Here is an 18,900-nt window from a genome sequence, read left to right as displayed (position 1 = left end):
ATACACATGCTAGCACACATACACATGCACACATGCTCGCACACATACACACATGCATATACATGCTTGCACACATACACATGCTAGCACACATATACACAATCACACGTGTGTACACGCACACACATGCTCGTACACATATACATGCATGCCCACATGCATGCTTGCACACACACTGAGTTGCTCTGGGCTCCACCCTCCTAGAGCTGGCCCTGCTTCTTCCCTCCCTGCGTCCCCTTCTTCCTCCATTATGTATTTACTGAGTGCCGACTAAATAACTGGCTCTGTTTTAAGATCTAGAGATACAGTGGGGATACAACACCCACAAAAATCCCCACCTTCAAGAAGCTTACCCTCTTGGAAGGGGGGCAGACAATAATCAAGTAAGCAAAAAAACAGTTTTAGATCATGGTACGTGTGCAAAGAGAGGTCCATTAAGCGAAAGTGGTAGAGGGTGCGAGGGCTATTTGAGAGATGATAGTCCAGAAAGGCATCTCAGAAGAAGTGAGATGTCGGTCGAGATGTAAGCGATGTGACAGAGAGAGCCCAACAAACATGCTAAGGGGACAGTGGTCCAGGCAGAGGGAAGAGCAAACAACAAGGCCTTGAGGCGAGAATGAGTTTGGCGTTCACTACACCACTGAGAGTTCCTCTGATCTGCCATGGATATATGGTTGTTGTTGTGTGCCATTGAGTCGATTCTGACTCAGAGTAACCCGGTATGACAGAGCAGAACTGCCCCATAGGGTTTCCGAGGCTGTAATCTTTACAGGAGCAGAGTTCCAGGTCTTTTCTCCCATGGAGCCAATAGGTGAGTTTGAACCACCTCCCTTTCAGTTAGCAGCCAAGTGCTTAACCATTGTGCCACCAATGTTCCTTGCCATGCACATACAAACTTTCAAATACTCCCACAGAATTTAAAAAAGGGCCCTGGGGCCATTCAATAAAACCTGCAGTCGTTGCTGTTTATACCCACTCTGTATAGACCTAAATATTTGGATATGCTCCTCCAGGCTCCCTCAGTTTTATACCCGAATCTCACTGATGCCAATTGCAATTTCATCTTCTTAAAGACTTTCCTGTAACTTCCATCCGTTCTCAGTAGATGTCCCTCGGATCTGCTAAGTGATGCTGTGCTTGTTCTCAGTGGCCCCAAGCTTGAAACTCGAAGCCCATTTGCCCGAAAGAAAAGTTGAGCACACATTTCCACAGGACCTCTGGCAGCCACCTCCTCCCACCTGCGCCTCCCGCCTGTGGTTCCAGGAGGCACTTCCTGCACACGAGGCCAGGTGCCTGTGCACACGTAAACTTCTTCAAGTACTCAGACTGCTCTACCGCGTTGCTGTTGTTCCAGCTGTTGTCTGTCTCCTCTAGTCCCCAAGCATGTGTTGTTCTGTCTTTTCTCTGATTTCAGGACCCCTTAGATGACCCACCATTTTTCTTTGTTGGCTTATTGGGATTTATTACTAATTGTTGAGAAGTCCTAGGCTGCCCCAATCCCACAGGTGGTGAAAGGCGAGGAGGAGGCCTGCCCCCATATAGGCTGTGTGTAGAAGCAACGGGCCACCTGTGTCCTACGGGGGGACCGGGAAACGTCCTAGATGCCACTGCAGCTAATGAAAAGCATAAAGGATCACCACAGTGACTGAAAGTTCACTGCATCTTCAGAAAGACTGTTAAAATACAAACATATTATTTGCATTAATTTAACACCTTTTTTTTGAATATCTGCTATGTGAAAAGATACTGCACCAGGTACTTTAAGATAGACGTGTGGTGGTTGTTAGTTGCCGGCAAGTTGGCTCCAACTCATGGTGACCTTGTGTATAACAGAATGAAATGTTGCCTGGTCCTGTACCGTCTTTATGATCGTTGGTGTGTGTGGGTCCATTGTTGTGGCTGTTATGCAAATCCATCTCATCGAGGGTTTCCCTCATTTTCATTGACCCTCTACTTTACCAGCCATGATATACCATTGCCATCAAATCGACTCTGACTCATGGCAACCCTACAGAACAGAGTAGAACTGCCCCATAGGGTTTCCAAGGAGTGGCTGGTAGATTCAAACTGCTGATCTTTTGATTAGCAGCCAAACTCTTAACCACTGTGCCGCCAGGGCTCCAACCATGATATAAGTGTTACAATATTGAACCAACACTTCCTACAGTCTCATTAGTTTATCAGAATATCACATAGTATCAAAGAGAGCAGACAAAGAATCCTGAAGACACAGGATAGGTGAGTCTTGAAGGGATTCAAGAAACAAGACAAAATCCAGGGTACTGACTCTTGCTTATGGAATACAGCATCTCTGTATCCCCCCACCCACACACACCCCATACACAGCCCAGTTAGACATCATTACAGCCAGAAGCAATATGAAAGTCCTGAGAATATGCAGAAAGGTAAGAAGACAGCAAAGACCATCTTTCAATGGGACCCCGTGTTGGTCCTACAAGGCGCTGAGAAATCAGGCCTTGTCTTCCTCACCAACCGTGACCCTGATCTCCAGGCTCCAACCCTCCACAGGCTGCCTCTTGTTGTCATGTCACTGAGTCAATTCCAACTCATCGGGACCCCATGTGTTACAGACTAGAACTGCTCCGTAGGGTTTTCTTGGCTGTAATTTTACGGAAGCAGATATGGCAGGCTTTTCTTACATGGTGCCACTGAGTGTGTTCAAACTGACAACTTTTAGGTTAGCAGCTGATCGCAAACCCACTCAGGAACCTATTCTGGTCTCTTGCAACTCCACAAATACATGTTTCCTCTCCTTGGAATTCTCCAATCCAAGTTGACTCAGCTCCTTCTTTGGCATGATTCAAGATGCACAGGGTTGTTGAGATGGGCCTGCCGACCTCATGGCACAGCAGGTATACCCCCAGCCAACCTTCCTCCTTAGGTGGTACCCCCCTATGTGGATCCTCACATGGCAGCTGGATCCATCTTTGAGCCTCTTGGATCCCTCCCAGAGTGCTCCAGAGTCCCTGCCTGCAGATTCTGAGCTGCCTAAATGTGGGGGAGATTTTCCATTCTTGACTTTTCTTCAGAGTTACTTTATCGCAGAAGACTCATGAACAGCCACAAAGTCAGAGCTTGACTCAGTACCTCAGTGTAGGTTTTAAAGTTCACTCGAGAGTAGGAGGATCACTATCGATGGGCTCTTAAAAATGCATGAAACGTCCTAAGCAAGAGCCAGGTATGGTAATAGAATTCGTGGACATGAGCCTCTTATATCAATTGCACATTATTTATTCAGGGTTTTTCCTGGTTGCTGTTTGGGAGTGAAGATTCACTTACCAGGAGAGGTTCGTTTACAGGTTTTCATTACCTTGCAGCAACATGAATATTAAACCAGAAAAGTGTTAGATCCCATCTCAGCCTGGAATTGGCAGTCCACACTCTCCCCTTTGGTATCTACCTGGCTCTTGGACACTGTAGTGTCATTGCCAGTCTGACCCCTGTGGTTTCACTGAAAGAGCTAGAACTCAAGGTCTGCATCCTTTGCTTATTCTTTTTGCAGCAATATGCAGCTCCATCCAAGCACAGATATCAAACCTTATTTGAAATTGATGAAAGTCCCTTTTTATGTGTCCTCAGAAAGAATTTAAGCCCCTAGGGACTGTGATTCACTTTCATTACTCGTGAATTTGTTGTAAAAGTATATGCATGTGTTCAGTTTCTGGCTAATGAAGTTGCATTGTAGGAGGATGAAAGTTATTGCAATGTGCCTAGGAATTTTGTTGTTGTTGTCATTGTTTAGTTGTTGTCAAGTCGATTCCAACACACGGCCACCAGAAAGGCATTAGTTTGTCCCCTTCTTAACCCCAAATCCCCAATACAAATGTGTATAAGCAGCTATCATAGCTGATACACCTTAGAGTATAAGAATCTGTTAAACTTAAAGGTACCCTTAGAAATCATTGCAGGCTTTTCACTTAAAGCTCCACAGGGGCGCAAACGGCTTGTGCTCGACTACTAACCTAAAGGTTAGGGTTTTGAACCCACCCGGTGGTACCGCAGAAGAAATGCCTGGCAATCTCTTTCTGAAAAGATTACGGCCAAAAAAACTCTATGGAACAGTTCTGCTCTATAACACATGGAGTCGCCATGAGTCAGAATCGACTCACGGGCAACAAGTTTGTGTTTGTTTGTTTTCATGTTAAAGACGAGCACACTAATTCTGGAGGGGGTCACAGAACTATTTAGAGGTAGAGGCAGGCCTGCCACAGAAGACTTTGGACTCTCTAACCAGTGCTCTTTCCAATGTACTAAGCTCCCATCTCAGCCCAAATTGGAAAGTCTTTGGGCTGTTGCCTTCTGACCACTATCCCATAGGACCTATTTCTGGTTTTCTCCTGTTAACAACTGAAGCCATAACTCTTGATAGACTCATATGCTGAGGCTAAGGAATATGATTCTTGACTTTGATTGAATTCAAAGTTTTTCAGGTAAAATTAAAGTGCGATAATTATCCACTTGGAATTATGATCTTTGGTCATCTAAACCAGGGTCTCTCTAAAACAGCACCATTAACATTTGGGACAGGATAATTCCTTGTGGGGGGGACTGTCCTGTGCACTGTAGGGTGATGAGCAGTGTCCTTGGCCTCTCTTCCCTGGATGCCAGTAGCCTCCCTCCCGGTTATGACAACCAAAATGTCTCCAGACATTGCCACAGTCCCCCGGGGGAAGAATAATACTAGGTTGAGAACCACTGGTCTAGACTCTGTGCGTTCTTTTTTTCCCCTGTGTGGTAGATGGCACACGGCAGGGGCCACTGTTTGAGGAGAGATTAACGGGATGCACATCCATTATAGATTGTGAATTGATTCATTCTTGTTCTGTTTCGGTATCAATTTTACCATCCTTCTTCCAAAGCTGAAATGGGTTCTCAGACTTTGTGTGTATGAGTTGGAATATATTGAGAAAGGCCAGGAAGGTTCGCTTTCCTGGTAGGAAGCAGGGGTCTTCCGGAGTTCAGGTGTAACACAGCAGTCCTCACCCAGTCAGACTAACCACGGTTGGAACCTGACCTTGGTGGAGGATGACAAGCTTTGGGCACACATCTGCTGACGAACGTTGAGCTTCGAGAGGACTGTCTCCTGGATCAGGCCGGAGGCAGCGGGGATTAATGACACTTAGTGGTAGATGTGGTTGGAGACAGAGAAATCAGTGCTGACTTCTTTAACCTGGACTTTTGGAGACAACAGTGGCAACGAGGGACCCAGAGGGCAGTGAGAGGAGGATGCGAAATGAAGCGTTATGTCAGATAATAGGCATAACCATGAAATTACGGCTACGTCATCCTACGCCCCTGGAAGGCAGAAATTCACACAGCCCGGCTGGGTGCAGCGGGCAGGTGAGGATGGTGGAGCTTGTGAGCTGGTCAGCTGTATGAGCTGAATGAGGCAAAGACAAGAAACCTTCTGATGGCTCCAATGCCCCAATGAGGGGTGGGCCGTCATTGTTTGTCATGCAGGTTTTAAAGCTTGAAAAAGACGGTTTGCCATCCGTAATAGAAATTGTATTCTATTGTGCCACCTCTCTGCCTTCCTCACACTCTCCACGTCTCTTTGGCATTTTCCCATGTGACTCAGTTAACATTTCCCCCCTTGCTATCTGCTTCTCTCTGCCAGTGGTTCTTTGTCTCTAACTTGTACCTGTCAGTGGTTCTGTGTCTCCCTATTTCAGTGTGTGTGTGTGTGTGTGTGTGAGTGAATGTGTGTCTGAGTATATGAATGTGTGTGTATGTGGGGGTGAATGTGTGCATGAGTGTGTGAATTGTGTGTGTGTTTTATGTGTTTGTGTGTGAATGCGTGTCTAAGTATGTGTGTGTGCGCTAATGTGTGTGTATGTGGGGTGAATGTGTGCATGAATGTGTAAATTGTGTGTGTGTTTTAAGTTTGTGTATGTATTCGAGTGTGTGTGTGTGTGTTGAGTGTGTGAGAGCATGTAAATGTGTGTGAGTGTGTATGTAAGTGTGTGTGTTCCCATCACTCTGATTCTTTCTCTCAGCCCTCCCCTCCCCCCATCCACCCACCGCAGGGTCACCCACCCGGGTCCCAGCGTCTCAGTCCCTGAACTCAGTTTCTGCATCTCAGCCTCCTTTATACACTCACCCTCACTCCCCACCTTGGACACAAGGGGCATCGGCCTCAGGAGCAGGGCACAGTAGGGTGACTGTGCCAGTGAGCAAATGCTCAATTAAAATCCACCACAATCAGTGGGTAGATCTTGTCTGAAAGGCCCCAGACTGGACCGCGCCAGGCCTCTGTCCCAGTGTTGCGTTCGTGCGAGGTGTGGGAAGGAAACACTAAGTGGAGATAAGTCGGCAGCTGAGAGGAGTACCGGGTCAGCAGGGCAAAAGGAAGATGAGGAAGCGAGTGTTGTGTGTGGAGATCCATCCGTTCTGGAACAGCTTTCAGGTCCTCCTGCCAGCCTCTGTCTCTCTCTCCTACACACCTCCCCTTCTCCTGCTGGCCTGCTGCTTGCCCCTCTGGGTTTCCTCCCTCCGCTGGCTCCCTTGTCTGCTCCACGCTCGCTCTCTTTTACACACATGCTGTCTGTCTCTCTCTCTCTCACACACACATTCTCACACACATTCTCTCTCACACACACTCTCATTCTCTCCAGTAGGCACACACTCTCTTACTCTTTCTCCTCTCTGTCTCACAAGCTCTCTGTCTCTCACACTCTCACTCTCTCTCTCACTTACACACACTCTCACACACACACTCTCATTCTCTCACACAGGCACACACTCTTTCACACACTCTCACTCTCTCTGTCTCTCACACACACAGGCTCTCTCATTCTCTCTCCTACAGGCACACTCTCTCTTACTCTTTCTCCTCTCTCTCTCTCACATGCTCTCACACAGACACACAGTCTCTCTCACACACACACTCTCATTCTCTCACACAGGCACACACTCCTTCACACACTCTCACTCTCTCTGCCTCTCTCACACACACACTGTCTCTCTCATGCACATACACACACATACACACACGTCTTGACTACTGTGCCCTGGTCCCTGTCTTGTGCTCAGCTATCTCCTCGCCCCCGTCCTACTGCACTCTCTAGGCCACAGTTTTATTCCGTCTCCGTGCCTTTTATTTTGTGGATAAAAGTTTCAGGGCAAAGGAAACAAAAAGTGACTGGGGATGAGGAGAGGAAGGGAGGGAGAGAGGGAAGTCAGAGGGAAGCAAAGCGGAGGAAGTGAGGTAATAGAGGATAGAAACTTACCAAGATGATAAGTGCACTCCACAGTTACTGGTTTACTGCGAGCAGAGGAGTAAGAAGGGGCCTTGGGCTATGCTGGTGTGTGTGGCAATGATGGATTTACACACAAGGGTGCCAAGGGTTGTTGCCTGTTGTGGGCACCCATAGGGGCAGTGCCCAACATGATGACTCTGGTGTTCAAAGCCAAATGAATCCTTGAATTTTTCCTGGGTCACTGCTAATTTCAAAAGCATGAGATACTCAAGCGGGTCCCAGCTGATAGTTACAGGATGCATTGCTCCGTGGAGCATCTAATGGTGTCAGAGGCAGAGGTTAGTCAGCGGAGAGGGTTGGACAGTGAGGGGCCCTGTGGAATCATGTGTGTTCAAAGAGGGTTCTAGCCCAGGGGAGCATCCAGCAAAGCCATGAGTCCAGATCCCGGTGAGCAATTCCAGCCTAACCCTGAGGGTTTCTCTGGTGGTCAGTTGGCCAGGTGCCTGCTCCCCATGGAGCAGGGGAGCTAGGGAAAATTCCTCTAGCTTGAATTCAGTAGAGAAGTAAGGACTCAGGAGATCCCCAGCTGAGCCTTCAGAGGGGCTGCTGTGAGCACAGAGCACAGGGTAGGGACACTGTAAGTCGCAGCTAGTGTTGGCTGCTGTCATTGATAATTAATGAGAATGCCCCTCCTTTTCTCTTGGTTCAGAAGAAAGGCCTGGTGATGTACTTCTGAAAAACCAGCCATTGAAAACCCTGTGGAGCACAATTCTGCTCTGACACACATGGAGTCACCATGAGTCAGAGTTGACTCGACAGCAGCTGGACGCCCAGTTGGTGGAGGCAGAAACCATTGCCCCTCAATAGAAATGTCTCCATGGGAGAAATCCCCAAGCCCATTACAGTCAACAAAGGACAGAAACTTAGGTATGGAGAAGAGTTCCTGACTCATTCCCCTGGCTGACCTCCAGCGCATGGCTTCGGACCCCCTGAGAAAGGAGAGGGAGAGTTTCAACAGAGTAAAACCTTCACATGCGTTATCTAACTTAATCATTACCACAGCCCTCTATGGAAAAAAAAGGTCGCTGTCTTGCTTTCAGGAGTTTTCTCTGACCCTCATGGTGACCTCTTGGGTGTCAAAGTAGAAATGTGCTCCACAGAGTTTTCAGTGGCTGATTTTTCAGAAGTAGATCACAGTCCTCTTTTCAGAGGCACCTCTGGGTGGAATAGAACCTCCAGTCTTTCAGTTAGCAGCTGAGTGCATTAGGCATTTGCATCACCCAGGGAATCCAGCCCTCTTGGTAGGTTCTGGATTTATTTCCATTTTATGGATGAGGAAATTGAGTCCAGATTTATATTGCGAGTGAGTCAGACTAAATGCAGACAATGTCATTCCAGATCTCTGCTCTTAATCTTCATCATTAGCATCAATGCTTTGTTTATCTCATGTGAAACGGGCAGATGGAGGGCAGGTGGGGTGGAGGGTAAGAAAAGCAAGTGTGCTGATATCCAGATTGTCACATTTTTTCGTCTCACTCATTCTCTTCAGTAATAAGAACGTGAGTTGTCTTGGTATCTATAACTGCCTGAAGAGCATAGTAAATGGATGGGCAGTCCAAGTATCCAGTTGCAGACTGGTGTTTGGACTAGCATATGGGCTGAGATTTTAACCAACATAAAACGTCATAAATAAACAAAGTCCACCGATTACCCTGGTGCTTTCTTGTTTTTAAGTTCATGAATTATTAAGAGCACACTCATTTGCTGCATTCACACAGATGAAAGGGTTACCATGAGTGCTAATTAGAAAACACACACTGTTGAAAGGAGCTAATTAGAGCATTGCCCAGCTTAATAAAGCTTCGCCTGGATCGCTCAGCAATCATTCAGAGATCTTATCCCTTGGCTGACTAGCAATAAGCAAATACAAGTAGTCTCTGTATATAAAGATGTGACGCCAAGCTATCCCCATTATTGAAGATTTCTATTTCTCACCAGTCTTTCTCAGCTACCCCAAATCTTTTGATCACTAAGTCTGAAGTGGGAACATCTGCAGGCAGGGTGCAACTATCATGGGCTTTGTCTCCTGATTTCAAATAGGTTTGTTCAGACCAATCTAAGGCCTGACCATTCTGCAGTCCAATTGGGACCAGAATGCTACTGTTTTTTAAGGGTTTAACAAGCCCTGTTCATCCATGGAGACTTATCGCCAAATCTGTTACAGCACATTGCAAAGATGTCAAGTGCTCAAGATTTAGCTGTGTCTCATCAACAACATGAGGCTTTCTTGACCTACATTTTTAAATAACCCTGGAGGTAAATGTCTTTCACATTTTTTTCCAATGTTTGAATAAAATATTAATCATGGCAATCATTAAAAGAGCAAATATAAGATAATTTATTTATTGGGGACTCAGGAGTAAGGACAATACTCAGTTTTAGGAAATAGGATACATAAAAATCCACAAATTACAATTGGCCAACTACAGTGTGTTGGTTCACATACAATGCGTTCTTCACTTTGCAAAAGAATTTTCCAGTTTTTTCTAATGAGGCTCTGCTGATGCTTTCATGATGTTTGTTTGCAGATAGTTAACCCCCTGATCAAAACAGTTAAAGAATACACCCACTACCATAAATGAAGATAAATAATGTTCAATGCCATCATAAAAAGCATTAGGGAAAGGAGTTTCACTTTCAAAGATTAAATACTTTCATTTTTCAGGACAAAGCTAACACATATGGCTAGGTGTACCTGTACCTTCAATGTTAGAGTCTATAATGGTGGACCTCATGCCGTCATTGTCTCTCAGCCAAAGCCCAGATGCATCAAATTACAAAAACCCTTTTTCAGAAGAATGCCAAATAACGTCATCTCTTTCTGTAAGAGTGTTATGAAAATTTGTTTTCGAAGTATTTATTACTGGCCTTTCTCTTGGTCCAGTTCGCTGTAGAAAGCCAACATTGAATTAGAGTACCTTTGATTTCAGTGAGCCAAACCCAAAGTGTTTCTGGGGCCATTCTCATAAAATAAATGCTACAGTGCTTAATGAAATCATATGATTACTCACCATCACTTAATAGGATAAAGACATCCGAAAAAGGCAAATGAGAAAATGCTAAATGGATTTTTGTGTCATGAATTACAAGTGGCATGACAACATAATGCAAGGACATGAAAATCACTTGGTAAATTTCCAGAGAATAAGGTCATTGTTCCTCTTATCCTGGGAATAAATCTTAAGAAAAGTAATAGCATTTTGAAAATTCTTATACTCACTTAAATTGTATAAAATGCATTTTCAGTGCCTGTTTTTTGTTTTGTTTTTTTAATTGTTCTAGACCATCGAGTAGTTCTTTCCTTCTATTTTATGGGTTATTCCCTTTCGGTGGTAAATTTGAAGGCATTTTCTAAGGTGCTGGGAGTTTAAATCATTGTCTAAACACACATTGCTTCCATTTTTTTTGTTATCACTTCAGCTAAACTAAAGCAGCCCTTGCTTGGCATAAGTGGTCCGGTGATACCCCTTCCCTGCACCTTCAGAGTCCAAAGGTCCAAAGATGCTGTCTGAGGAAGGCATGATTGACAGCTGTGAGGCTTATAAGAAAATAAGGAAAGCAGTGAATATTGTGAAGCAAAAGAAATAGGAATTGTTAGTTATTTTAGATTAAAAGGGGGAATGAGCTATACCTCTAGATACATTATTAAGATAAAATGCCCGATAGATATTTCCTCTCGAGTGCTCCTCAACCATATCAAACTTAGCATGTCTAAAATTGAACCCATCAACTTGTCCACCAAATAAGATTTTTCTCCTAGATATCCTTTCATAGTGGACAGTTCCACCATCCACCCAGTTTCAGAGTACATTGCCACCTCTGATGTATATTTTTCTTTTCGTTATGGTATCAACAGATCTTGTTACCTCTATTTCTTGGGTGAAGGATGACATTTAAGATCCTAGGTAAGGTAGAGAGGCCAGCTCTTTCTCCGCCCGATGGAAAGATGTGAGAATGATTCCACCTGCCTTTGTAATGAGCTCTGATTTAAAAAAAAAAAAAAAAATTGCTGTCAAGTCGATTCCAACTCATGGCAACTCCAAGTGTGTCAGAGAAGAACTGTGCTCCATAGAGTTTTCAATAGCTGATTAGACAGAAGTAGATCACCAAGCCTTTCTTCCAAGTTATTTCTATGGGTAGACTCGACTGAGCTCGTTAACTGTACCATCCAAGTACTCTGAGCTCTGGCAAGGTGTCTTGAAAATGTGTCAATGTGCAGTGATATTTCTACCTCAAAACCTTGAAAGGTTTACCCCGTGCACACAGGGGCACTCAGCAAATGGTAGTTGTTAGTTGTGGTCGTTAGTTGCCATGGAGTCGATTCTGACTTAAGGCGACCCCACGTGGGCAGAGTAGAGCTGTGCTCCATAGAGTTTTCAGGGCCGTAGCCTTTCAGAAGCAGATCGCTAGGTCTGTCTTCTGAGGTGCCTTTAGGTGGGTTCAAACCACCAGCCTTTCAGCTAGTAATCAAGTACTTTGCCATATGCACCACCCAGAGATTTCCAGCCAATGGTTACCAAATAAAAAATGGAACTAACTGCTCTCTTTTTGTTTCCAGGTGACCTCATACACTTGCCTCCATACCTTAGAATGGACTTTTTGTTAAACCGAGGAGGTCCAGGCACCAGCAGAGACCTGAGTTTAGGGCAAGCATGCTTGGAACCTCAGAAAAGTCGGACCCTGAAGCGCCCCACAGTCCTCGAGCCAATCCCCATGGAGGCCTCCTCCTCCACCTCGTCCACGAGAGAAGGACAGTCGTGGCAGCCGGGGGCTGTGGCCACATTACCTCAGCGAGAAGGGGCAGAGCTGGGACAGGCAGCTAAAATGAGCAGCTCCCAAGAATCACTGCTCGACTCTCGGGGCCATTTAAAAGGAAACAATCCCTACGCAAAATCGTACACCCTGGTATAACAAACAGCATGACTGGACCGTGGTTGTAAATACAATTTAAAAAAACCCAATCAAAGCTACCTTTTTTTTTACTGAATTCCAATATTTATAATTAAAGAAAATTGCCAAAATATATTAAAAAAAAAAAAAAAAAGAGGAAATACTGAAACCACAGACAGTGCAAAGACTCTCCTGCTTTTTTTCTGTCTGAGTGTGAGCTCCATCTGCCTGGGCGTCTGATTTTTTGGGAAAGAAGTCCAGTTTTATGACCTTCACAGCTACTGCATTTTTACTGATTTTCTACAAAGTGCATGGGGAACGAATTAAACCTTCTGACTGGAAGTTCTATCACACAGGATTAAAGAAAGAAAACAGGAAAAAAAAAATTACCCTATTTGTGAATTTAAAAGGAACATTGATTTGGGGGAAAGGGGAAAACTTTATTCATTTTTGCACATGTTTCTTTCCCATTAGAAGCTGGGTCCTTGATTGATCTTCTTTTTGTCGTTAATTAGGATGAGTGCTGTCAGTGAAGGGGTGGGGGAAATCCATTTGATTTTCTTTTTTGTTCATTTTTTAATTTCATGAGACACTCTTTGCATTTTGTCTAAGCGAAATAAAAAAGAAAAGGTTGTCTGCCTTTATTTCGGATGTCTGCTTCTCTTGTCTCCTATTGATTGTTTGGTTCTCCTCAGTACTGAGACTTGGGTTGACAAGCACCAGGACTCAACCCAGAACCCAACTTAATGAAGCAGAGAAGATTCTGACACCATGAACTCTGCCCATAGTGCTGGGCAGGGCACAGAAGATGCAGCCCTTGCTCTCAGGCTGGAGATGGACAAAGTAGGGGCTGGTCTCAATCAAATGAGGGCTTGGCCCAAGTGGTCTACATCTCTCTTGCAAGGTTTTATTCCTTCTCCCCCTCCCTCCTTGACATGGGACCCTCTAGCTAGACCAGGGGTCTGAAAACTATGCCCCTCTAGGCCAAATCCAGCCCACTTCTGTTTTTGTAAATAAAGTTTTATTAGATCCTACCATTTACAGATTGTCTGTGGCTGCCTCCATGCCACAATAGCTGATAGTTGCAACAGAAAAGTGTGCCTGTGGTCTTAGTGTCCTAGTGCTGCTGTAACAGGAACACCCAAGTGGGTGGTTTTAAAGAACAGAAGTTTATTTTCCCACAACTCAGGAAGCTAAAAGTCCAAATTCAGGGCACTGACTGTAGGGAGGAGTCCTTTCTTGTCTATTTCAGATTCTAGTGGCCAGCGATCCTTGGAGATCCTGGCCTTGTAGACTCTGTTGGCTTCAGATCGTGTCTGTCTTCCCCGTGTGTCTGCTTGCTTGTCTCTGTGTCTTTGCTGCTTCTTGTACCATGCAGTAGTGCTTAGGTTTAGCACACACCCTACACTGATTGGACCTCATTAGCATAATAAATCATTAGCATAATAAATCCAAATAGGATTACATCTGCACGTACCGGGGTTAGGATTCCAACACATTTTTTGTGGGGGCCCCGTTTCATTCCTTTTCCCTTGCTTGGCTTCCATTTTTTCTTTTTTGGCCCACCCCGGGGGAGGTTGGCCAGTGTTTTTTTTGTTTTCCCTTTTTTGGGCCCGGTTTGTTTGGGAAGGGGAGGGGGGGTTGGGGTTGTTTTTTCTTCTTTTTTTGCTTGGCTTGCCGTCTCCAGTAGGACAGGAATGCAAATTTCCAGCAGACCATCTTAGTGCACGTGGCCTCCAATCCACTCCTCTGCCCCCGGGGAAAACTAGTCAATGCTAAGTGATGTTCCTCTGAAAGCTAAGTTTTATTTTCCTTCCTCTCAGTTTGAATCATTTACCAGCTGACTCATGCTATCAGAGACCTTACTCATAAATAGTAAGAACTGTATACTTTGTTCTGAGACCCTTACATCCTGTGCTTTCAGGAGAGGGTGTAATCTTCCCCATTCCAGCCTCACTTCCCTAAAAGGGAAGGCTAACCTGATCTCCAGGTCAAAGGTTTGGTTTTCACCAGAGGACTTGATCAAATGGCCATGGTGCTCAGTCTCTCAGGTAACAAACTAAACAAGTACCTTCCTCTCCCTTAATATTCTCTGTAGACTCCCATTCAAGCCACCAACATAGGCGCTAACAAGCCAGTTATTACCGTCTGAGTACAGGTTCAGAAATTTCTATCCTCCCTCCTCTCTCTCCCTACCTCCTTCATTCCTTCCTTCTTCCTTCCCTCATCACTCCTCCCTCCCCCCTTTCTTCCTTTCCTTCTTCCTTTCTACTTACCTCCCTTCCTCCACTTCATTCCCCCTTCCTTCCTCATTCCCTCCCCTTCCTTCTTTCCTTCCTTCCTTCATTTCTCCCTCCCTCCTCCCCTCCCTTCCTCCCTCTCTCCCTTTCTCTTTTCTTCCCTTCCTTCCTTCCTTCAATTTATTTTTGAGGCAAGCCCGTTGGCCTACTTAGCTTCAGTGACACAGTGAGATTGAAGAAGTGGTCCAGGACCATGTCAATGACCACCTGCTGGCTCTCACATAAGACAATCCGTGAATGAGAGATGTGCATTTTTTCCTTGCAAGGGTTTCAGAATTTAATCTATGTTAAAGCTTTTTGTTTGCATCCTCACAGACTGCTTTTTTATGCAAGAGATGAAATACTATTTTCTGGGGGAAAAAAATATTAAAGTTCTATCGTTCATCAATCTAAAACTTCTACATTACCCAAATTTAGAAGATTGCCTTTTTTTTTTTTTTTTAAATCTGTCTCTCAAGCTGTGCAAAAATAAAAAATTCTACCTCATAACTGCCTCTGGAATAGATTGCTTTTAAGACTCCTGCCTTGAAAATGCTCATTAAAATGAGTTCAACATGTAAACACTGTGTCAAAAAAATCCACCTACCTCTGAGGTAGGTAGGTGGCCTAGAATTACTGTCTACAAAGATGTCCAGAGCCGCAAATTTAAGGGACACTAAGATCGCTATGAGTTGGAATCGACTCAACAGTATCGGGGTTTTTTTGTTTTTATGTATTTTAAAAGCCTGTTATTGAGAGTAATAATAACTAATTTTCCTCTGGACCTCTGCCTGTCTCTAATCTGATTTATGTCTCTCTTTACAGGATTTGAGAGGTCATCTAACTAGCCCAAGTTTGGAAGCACATTGCTATATTTTAGACTGGCGAAACTCAGATAAATTCTTTATCCTCCGGACAATAGCTGTAGGGTCAATGGAAAATAGCTATAGAATTAATGGACTGGGTTTCCCCTTAGGCATCCATTTGGCCAGTTGACAACCTGAACAATGTCCACCTTCCCAAAGTGAACAAGGTCTTTTCTTAATACATAACCACTAAGTCATGTAGAATTTGCTCATACCATCTACAGTAGCCCAGTGATTCTATTTAATTCACATTTCAGCCTGGCCATTTCTTTGTCCCCACATCCACCATGGCTACTCATGAATGCCAGGGATGGAGAAGTCGGGGTGGGAAGTGATGAAACAGTGAGATGACATTAAGCTGATCACGGGCTATACTGGAGAAGCTCTGTTGTTAGTTACCATCAAGTCAGCTCTGACTCATAGCAAACTTATGTATAACAGAATGAAACATTGCCCAGCCCTGCACCATCTTCATGATTATTGCTATGACTGAGTCCATCATTTCAGTCACTGTGTCAGTCCATCTCACCAAGGGCCTCCCCTCCCTTTTCTGAGCCACCACTTTTAACAACCATGATGTCCTACATCCTATCATGTTTGTGCCCTTGTGTCTTAGTTATCTAGTGCTGCTATAACAGAAATACCAAAATGGATGGCTTTGACAAAGAGAAATTTATTTTCTCACAACTTAGGAGGCTGGAAGTCCAAATTCAGGGTGCCAGCTCCGGGAGAAGGCTTTCTCTTGCTGTGGGCTCTGGGGAAGGTCCTGGTCATCAATCTTCCCCTGGTCTAGGAATTTCTCAGTGTAGGGACCCTGGGTCCAAAGGACATGCTCGGCTCTCAGCACTTCTTTCTTGGTGGCATGAAGTCCCCCTCCTCTCTGCTTGCTTCTCTCTTTTATATCTCAAAAGAGATTGACTCAAGATACAACCTAATCCTATAGACTGAGTCCTACCTCATTAACATAATTGCATCTAATCCTGCCTCATTAACATCACAGAGGTTAGGATTTAAAACACATAGGATAATCACATCAGATTACAAAATGAAAGACAATCACACAGTACTGGGAATCATGGCCTAGCCAGGTGGACACATGTTTTAGGGGGACACAATTCAATCCATAACACCTTGATACAGAGAATCCTAATAATATCTTAAGACACAGAAAATACACTCTTGCTTAAATTACTCTTAATATACGCAATAGACCACCCTCTGACCTGGCATTGTAACTCTGATTCACTCATGCACCAAAAACTTCTTGCAATTTTTAGGGAAATGGCCGAGGTCTTCCAGATAAGCTGTGAGCTTATAAATCTATTTCCAGCAACGGTGCACAGTGTGCACAGCCTCCTGGGGCTGATGTAGAATTGGGAATCCAAGGACTAGTTCATTTTAGGTCTCCTACCCTGAAACAACCACTTGTCTGTCAGTTTGTCATACTGTGGTGGCTTGTGTGTTGCTGTGATGCTGGAATCTGTGTCACCAGTATTTCAAATACCAACAGGGTCACCCATGGTAGACAGGTTTTAGCAGAGTTTCCAGACTAAGACAGACTTAAAGAAGGACCTAGTGATCTACTTCTAAAAAAGTTGGCCAGTGAAAACCTTATGAATAGCAGTGGAACATCATGCTTGGTAAAGTAGAGGATCAGCGAGAAAGAGGACGATCCTCAATGAGATGGATTGACCAGTGGCTACAACAATGGGTTCAAACATAATAATTGTGAGAATGTAATTGTGAGAATGGCACAGGACCGGCCAGTGTTTCATTCTGTTGTACATAGGGTTGCTATGAGTTGGAATCGACTCAATGGCACCTAACAACAACAACCCTGGAAATGTTTAAAGGAACTGAACAGTGTGTCCATATTAAAAAGTCCTCTTTCATAGTCTAAAGAACGAGGTCCAGAGAGTATCACTAGCTTTCTAAAGGTCAACTGGAAAGACTAAATATCAACACTTTAATATTCAGGGCTCCTGAGTCCCATGTTACTTCTCCACTCATTCATCCTAAATGATCTGTGAAGCACAGAGTAAGAGAAGTGAGGCTGGCGATGGAGGAAAGGTTTTCTGCAGGTCTTGGAAACCAGCTGTCACAATTCCTAACAAGAGCTTAAGTCAGGAAGGAATGTTCAGGCGTGTGTAAAAAACTGCATGTTGCTGTTGTGTGTTTGAGGAGAAGGTGATGCTGGCAGAGCTCTTGAGTAGCCTAAAGAATTTCTGATCCTGATGAGCCAGGTCTAGGATAGGGTTGTCCAGGTTGGTAACCATGGACAGGATCTTGGCTAAGCCCTCACTGCAACAAGATGGGACTGCAGACTGGATGGACCTCAGCCCAACTTGGATCCTCCAAATATCAGCAGTCATGGGGCTGGGGAATAACTCTTGGGAGACAATTCTACATTGGTCTCTTGCATGTGTGCTTGTCTTCTAAGCAGAAGTGTTAGTGGCTTTTCAAGAATGTTTGTGTAGCAAATAGCCTTGGAAAACAGAGGTAATGTCTACTTCCTGGGCAAAGGGTAGATTTGTTTGCTGTCTGGGATAGTAAAAATAATGTCTCTCTCTGAGGCAAATGTTTGCTTACAGCCCCCTTTAAGAGACTAGGGTTTCCCAAGCTTGGGATTCCTCAGCTGTGGCACAGACTCACTATGTGCGTAGAATCCACCTGGGCTGCTCTGCATCACCCCATGGGCCTTGGGGGTTCAGGGGCACTTAAGTGAACATGATGCTCATGCTGCCTGCTGAGCTGTGAGTAATAACATCCATAGTCTCTGACCCAGGAATCTCGTGTCTACCAGGACCCATGAAGCTGAAGCAGGCCAAATTGTTAGCTTTCAAGTAGAGTAAAAATATCAGAGCCTCTAGAGTTTTTGACACTAACAAACCAGACATTGGGCAGCAATTGCTCCCTCCCGCACCCCCACTCTCTATCAGGACAAGCTGTAGCTTAGACTTCTGGAGTGTGATCCTCTCACCCATAAAGTTTTTGCAATTTGATGGAAATACTGCTTTTTCTCTTCTCAATCTCACTTTCAATAAGAAAGAACAACAACAACTGAAAACCTTGGAAAGTGTGACTTTGAGCACAGGGCAAGGGGTGTTGTTTTATCTCCCTAGCAAACTTAGCAAAGTCATAGAGCCCTTTGTGTCCCAGAAACTTCCAACCAACTATAAGCAGAAAAGACGATGTTTATTATCTCTGGCATTGTGCTCCCCAGAGAGGGCTGTGCTGTGCCTCAAAGAGATAATCTTTCTATGGAGTAAAAAACATCTGGAACAGACATTTTTGGTGGGGAGCCATTCAGAAAGGCCCTCAGGGAAAGCAGGGCCTGGGGCAGAGCGCCATGCAAATGAGTTACTGAGTTCACTCAGGCATCACCATCAGAAGGAAAGCAGCATTTCCAACCATGCTTTGTACTTTCAAAGAGCCAGTTTGATGTTTTCCACAATCTCTTACCCTCTGAGGGCCCCCTAAGGGCTGAGCACCTCACCGAATAGAGGGCACCTCCTCTTATCACTCTACGGATAAATATTTTAGCAGTCTGTTAAGAAGATGCTTCCTGAGTCTAGATTGAAATCA

At 44.6% G+C, this 18,900-nt stretch overlaps 1 protein-coding gene across 1 annotated transcript in view; it reads left to right on the top strand.

Moving 5' to 3' along the window:
* The window catches only part of DSCAM (DS cell adhesion molecule), a 987,413-nt gene extending 975,096 nt beyond the window's left edge, over nt 1-12,317 (top strand). The window contains exon 32 of the mRNA XM_012558972.1: nt 11,839-12,317. Coding sequence (XP_012414426.1) covers nt 11,839-12,191 — 353 coding nt within the window. The 3' untranslated portion in view covers nt 12,192-12,317. The remainder of the gene's footprint in view (nt 1-11,838) is intronic.
* Nucleotides 12,318-18,900: the final 6,583 nt, after the last annotated feature.

Source organism: Trichechus manatus, unplaced genomic scaffold (genome assembly GCF_000243295.1).
Source record: "Trichechus manatus latirostris isolate Lorelei unplaced genomic scaffold, TriManLat1.0 scaffold00202, whole genome shotgun sequence".
In the NCBI taxonomy this organism is placed as follows: domain Eukaryota; kingdom Metazoa; phylum Chordata; class Mammalia; order Sirenia; family Trichechidae; genus Trichechus; species Trichechus manatus.
This window is presented reverse-complemented; position numbering and strand designations above follow the sequence as displayed.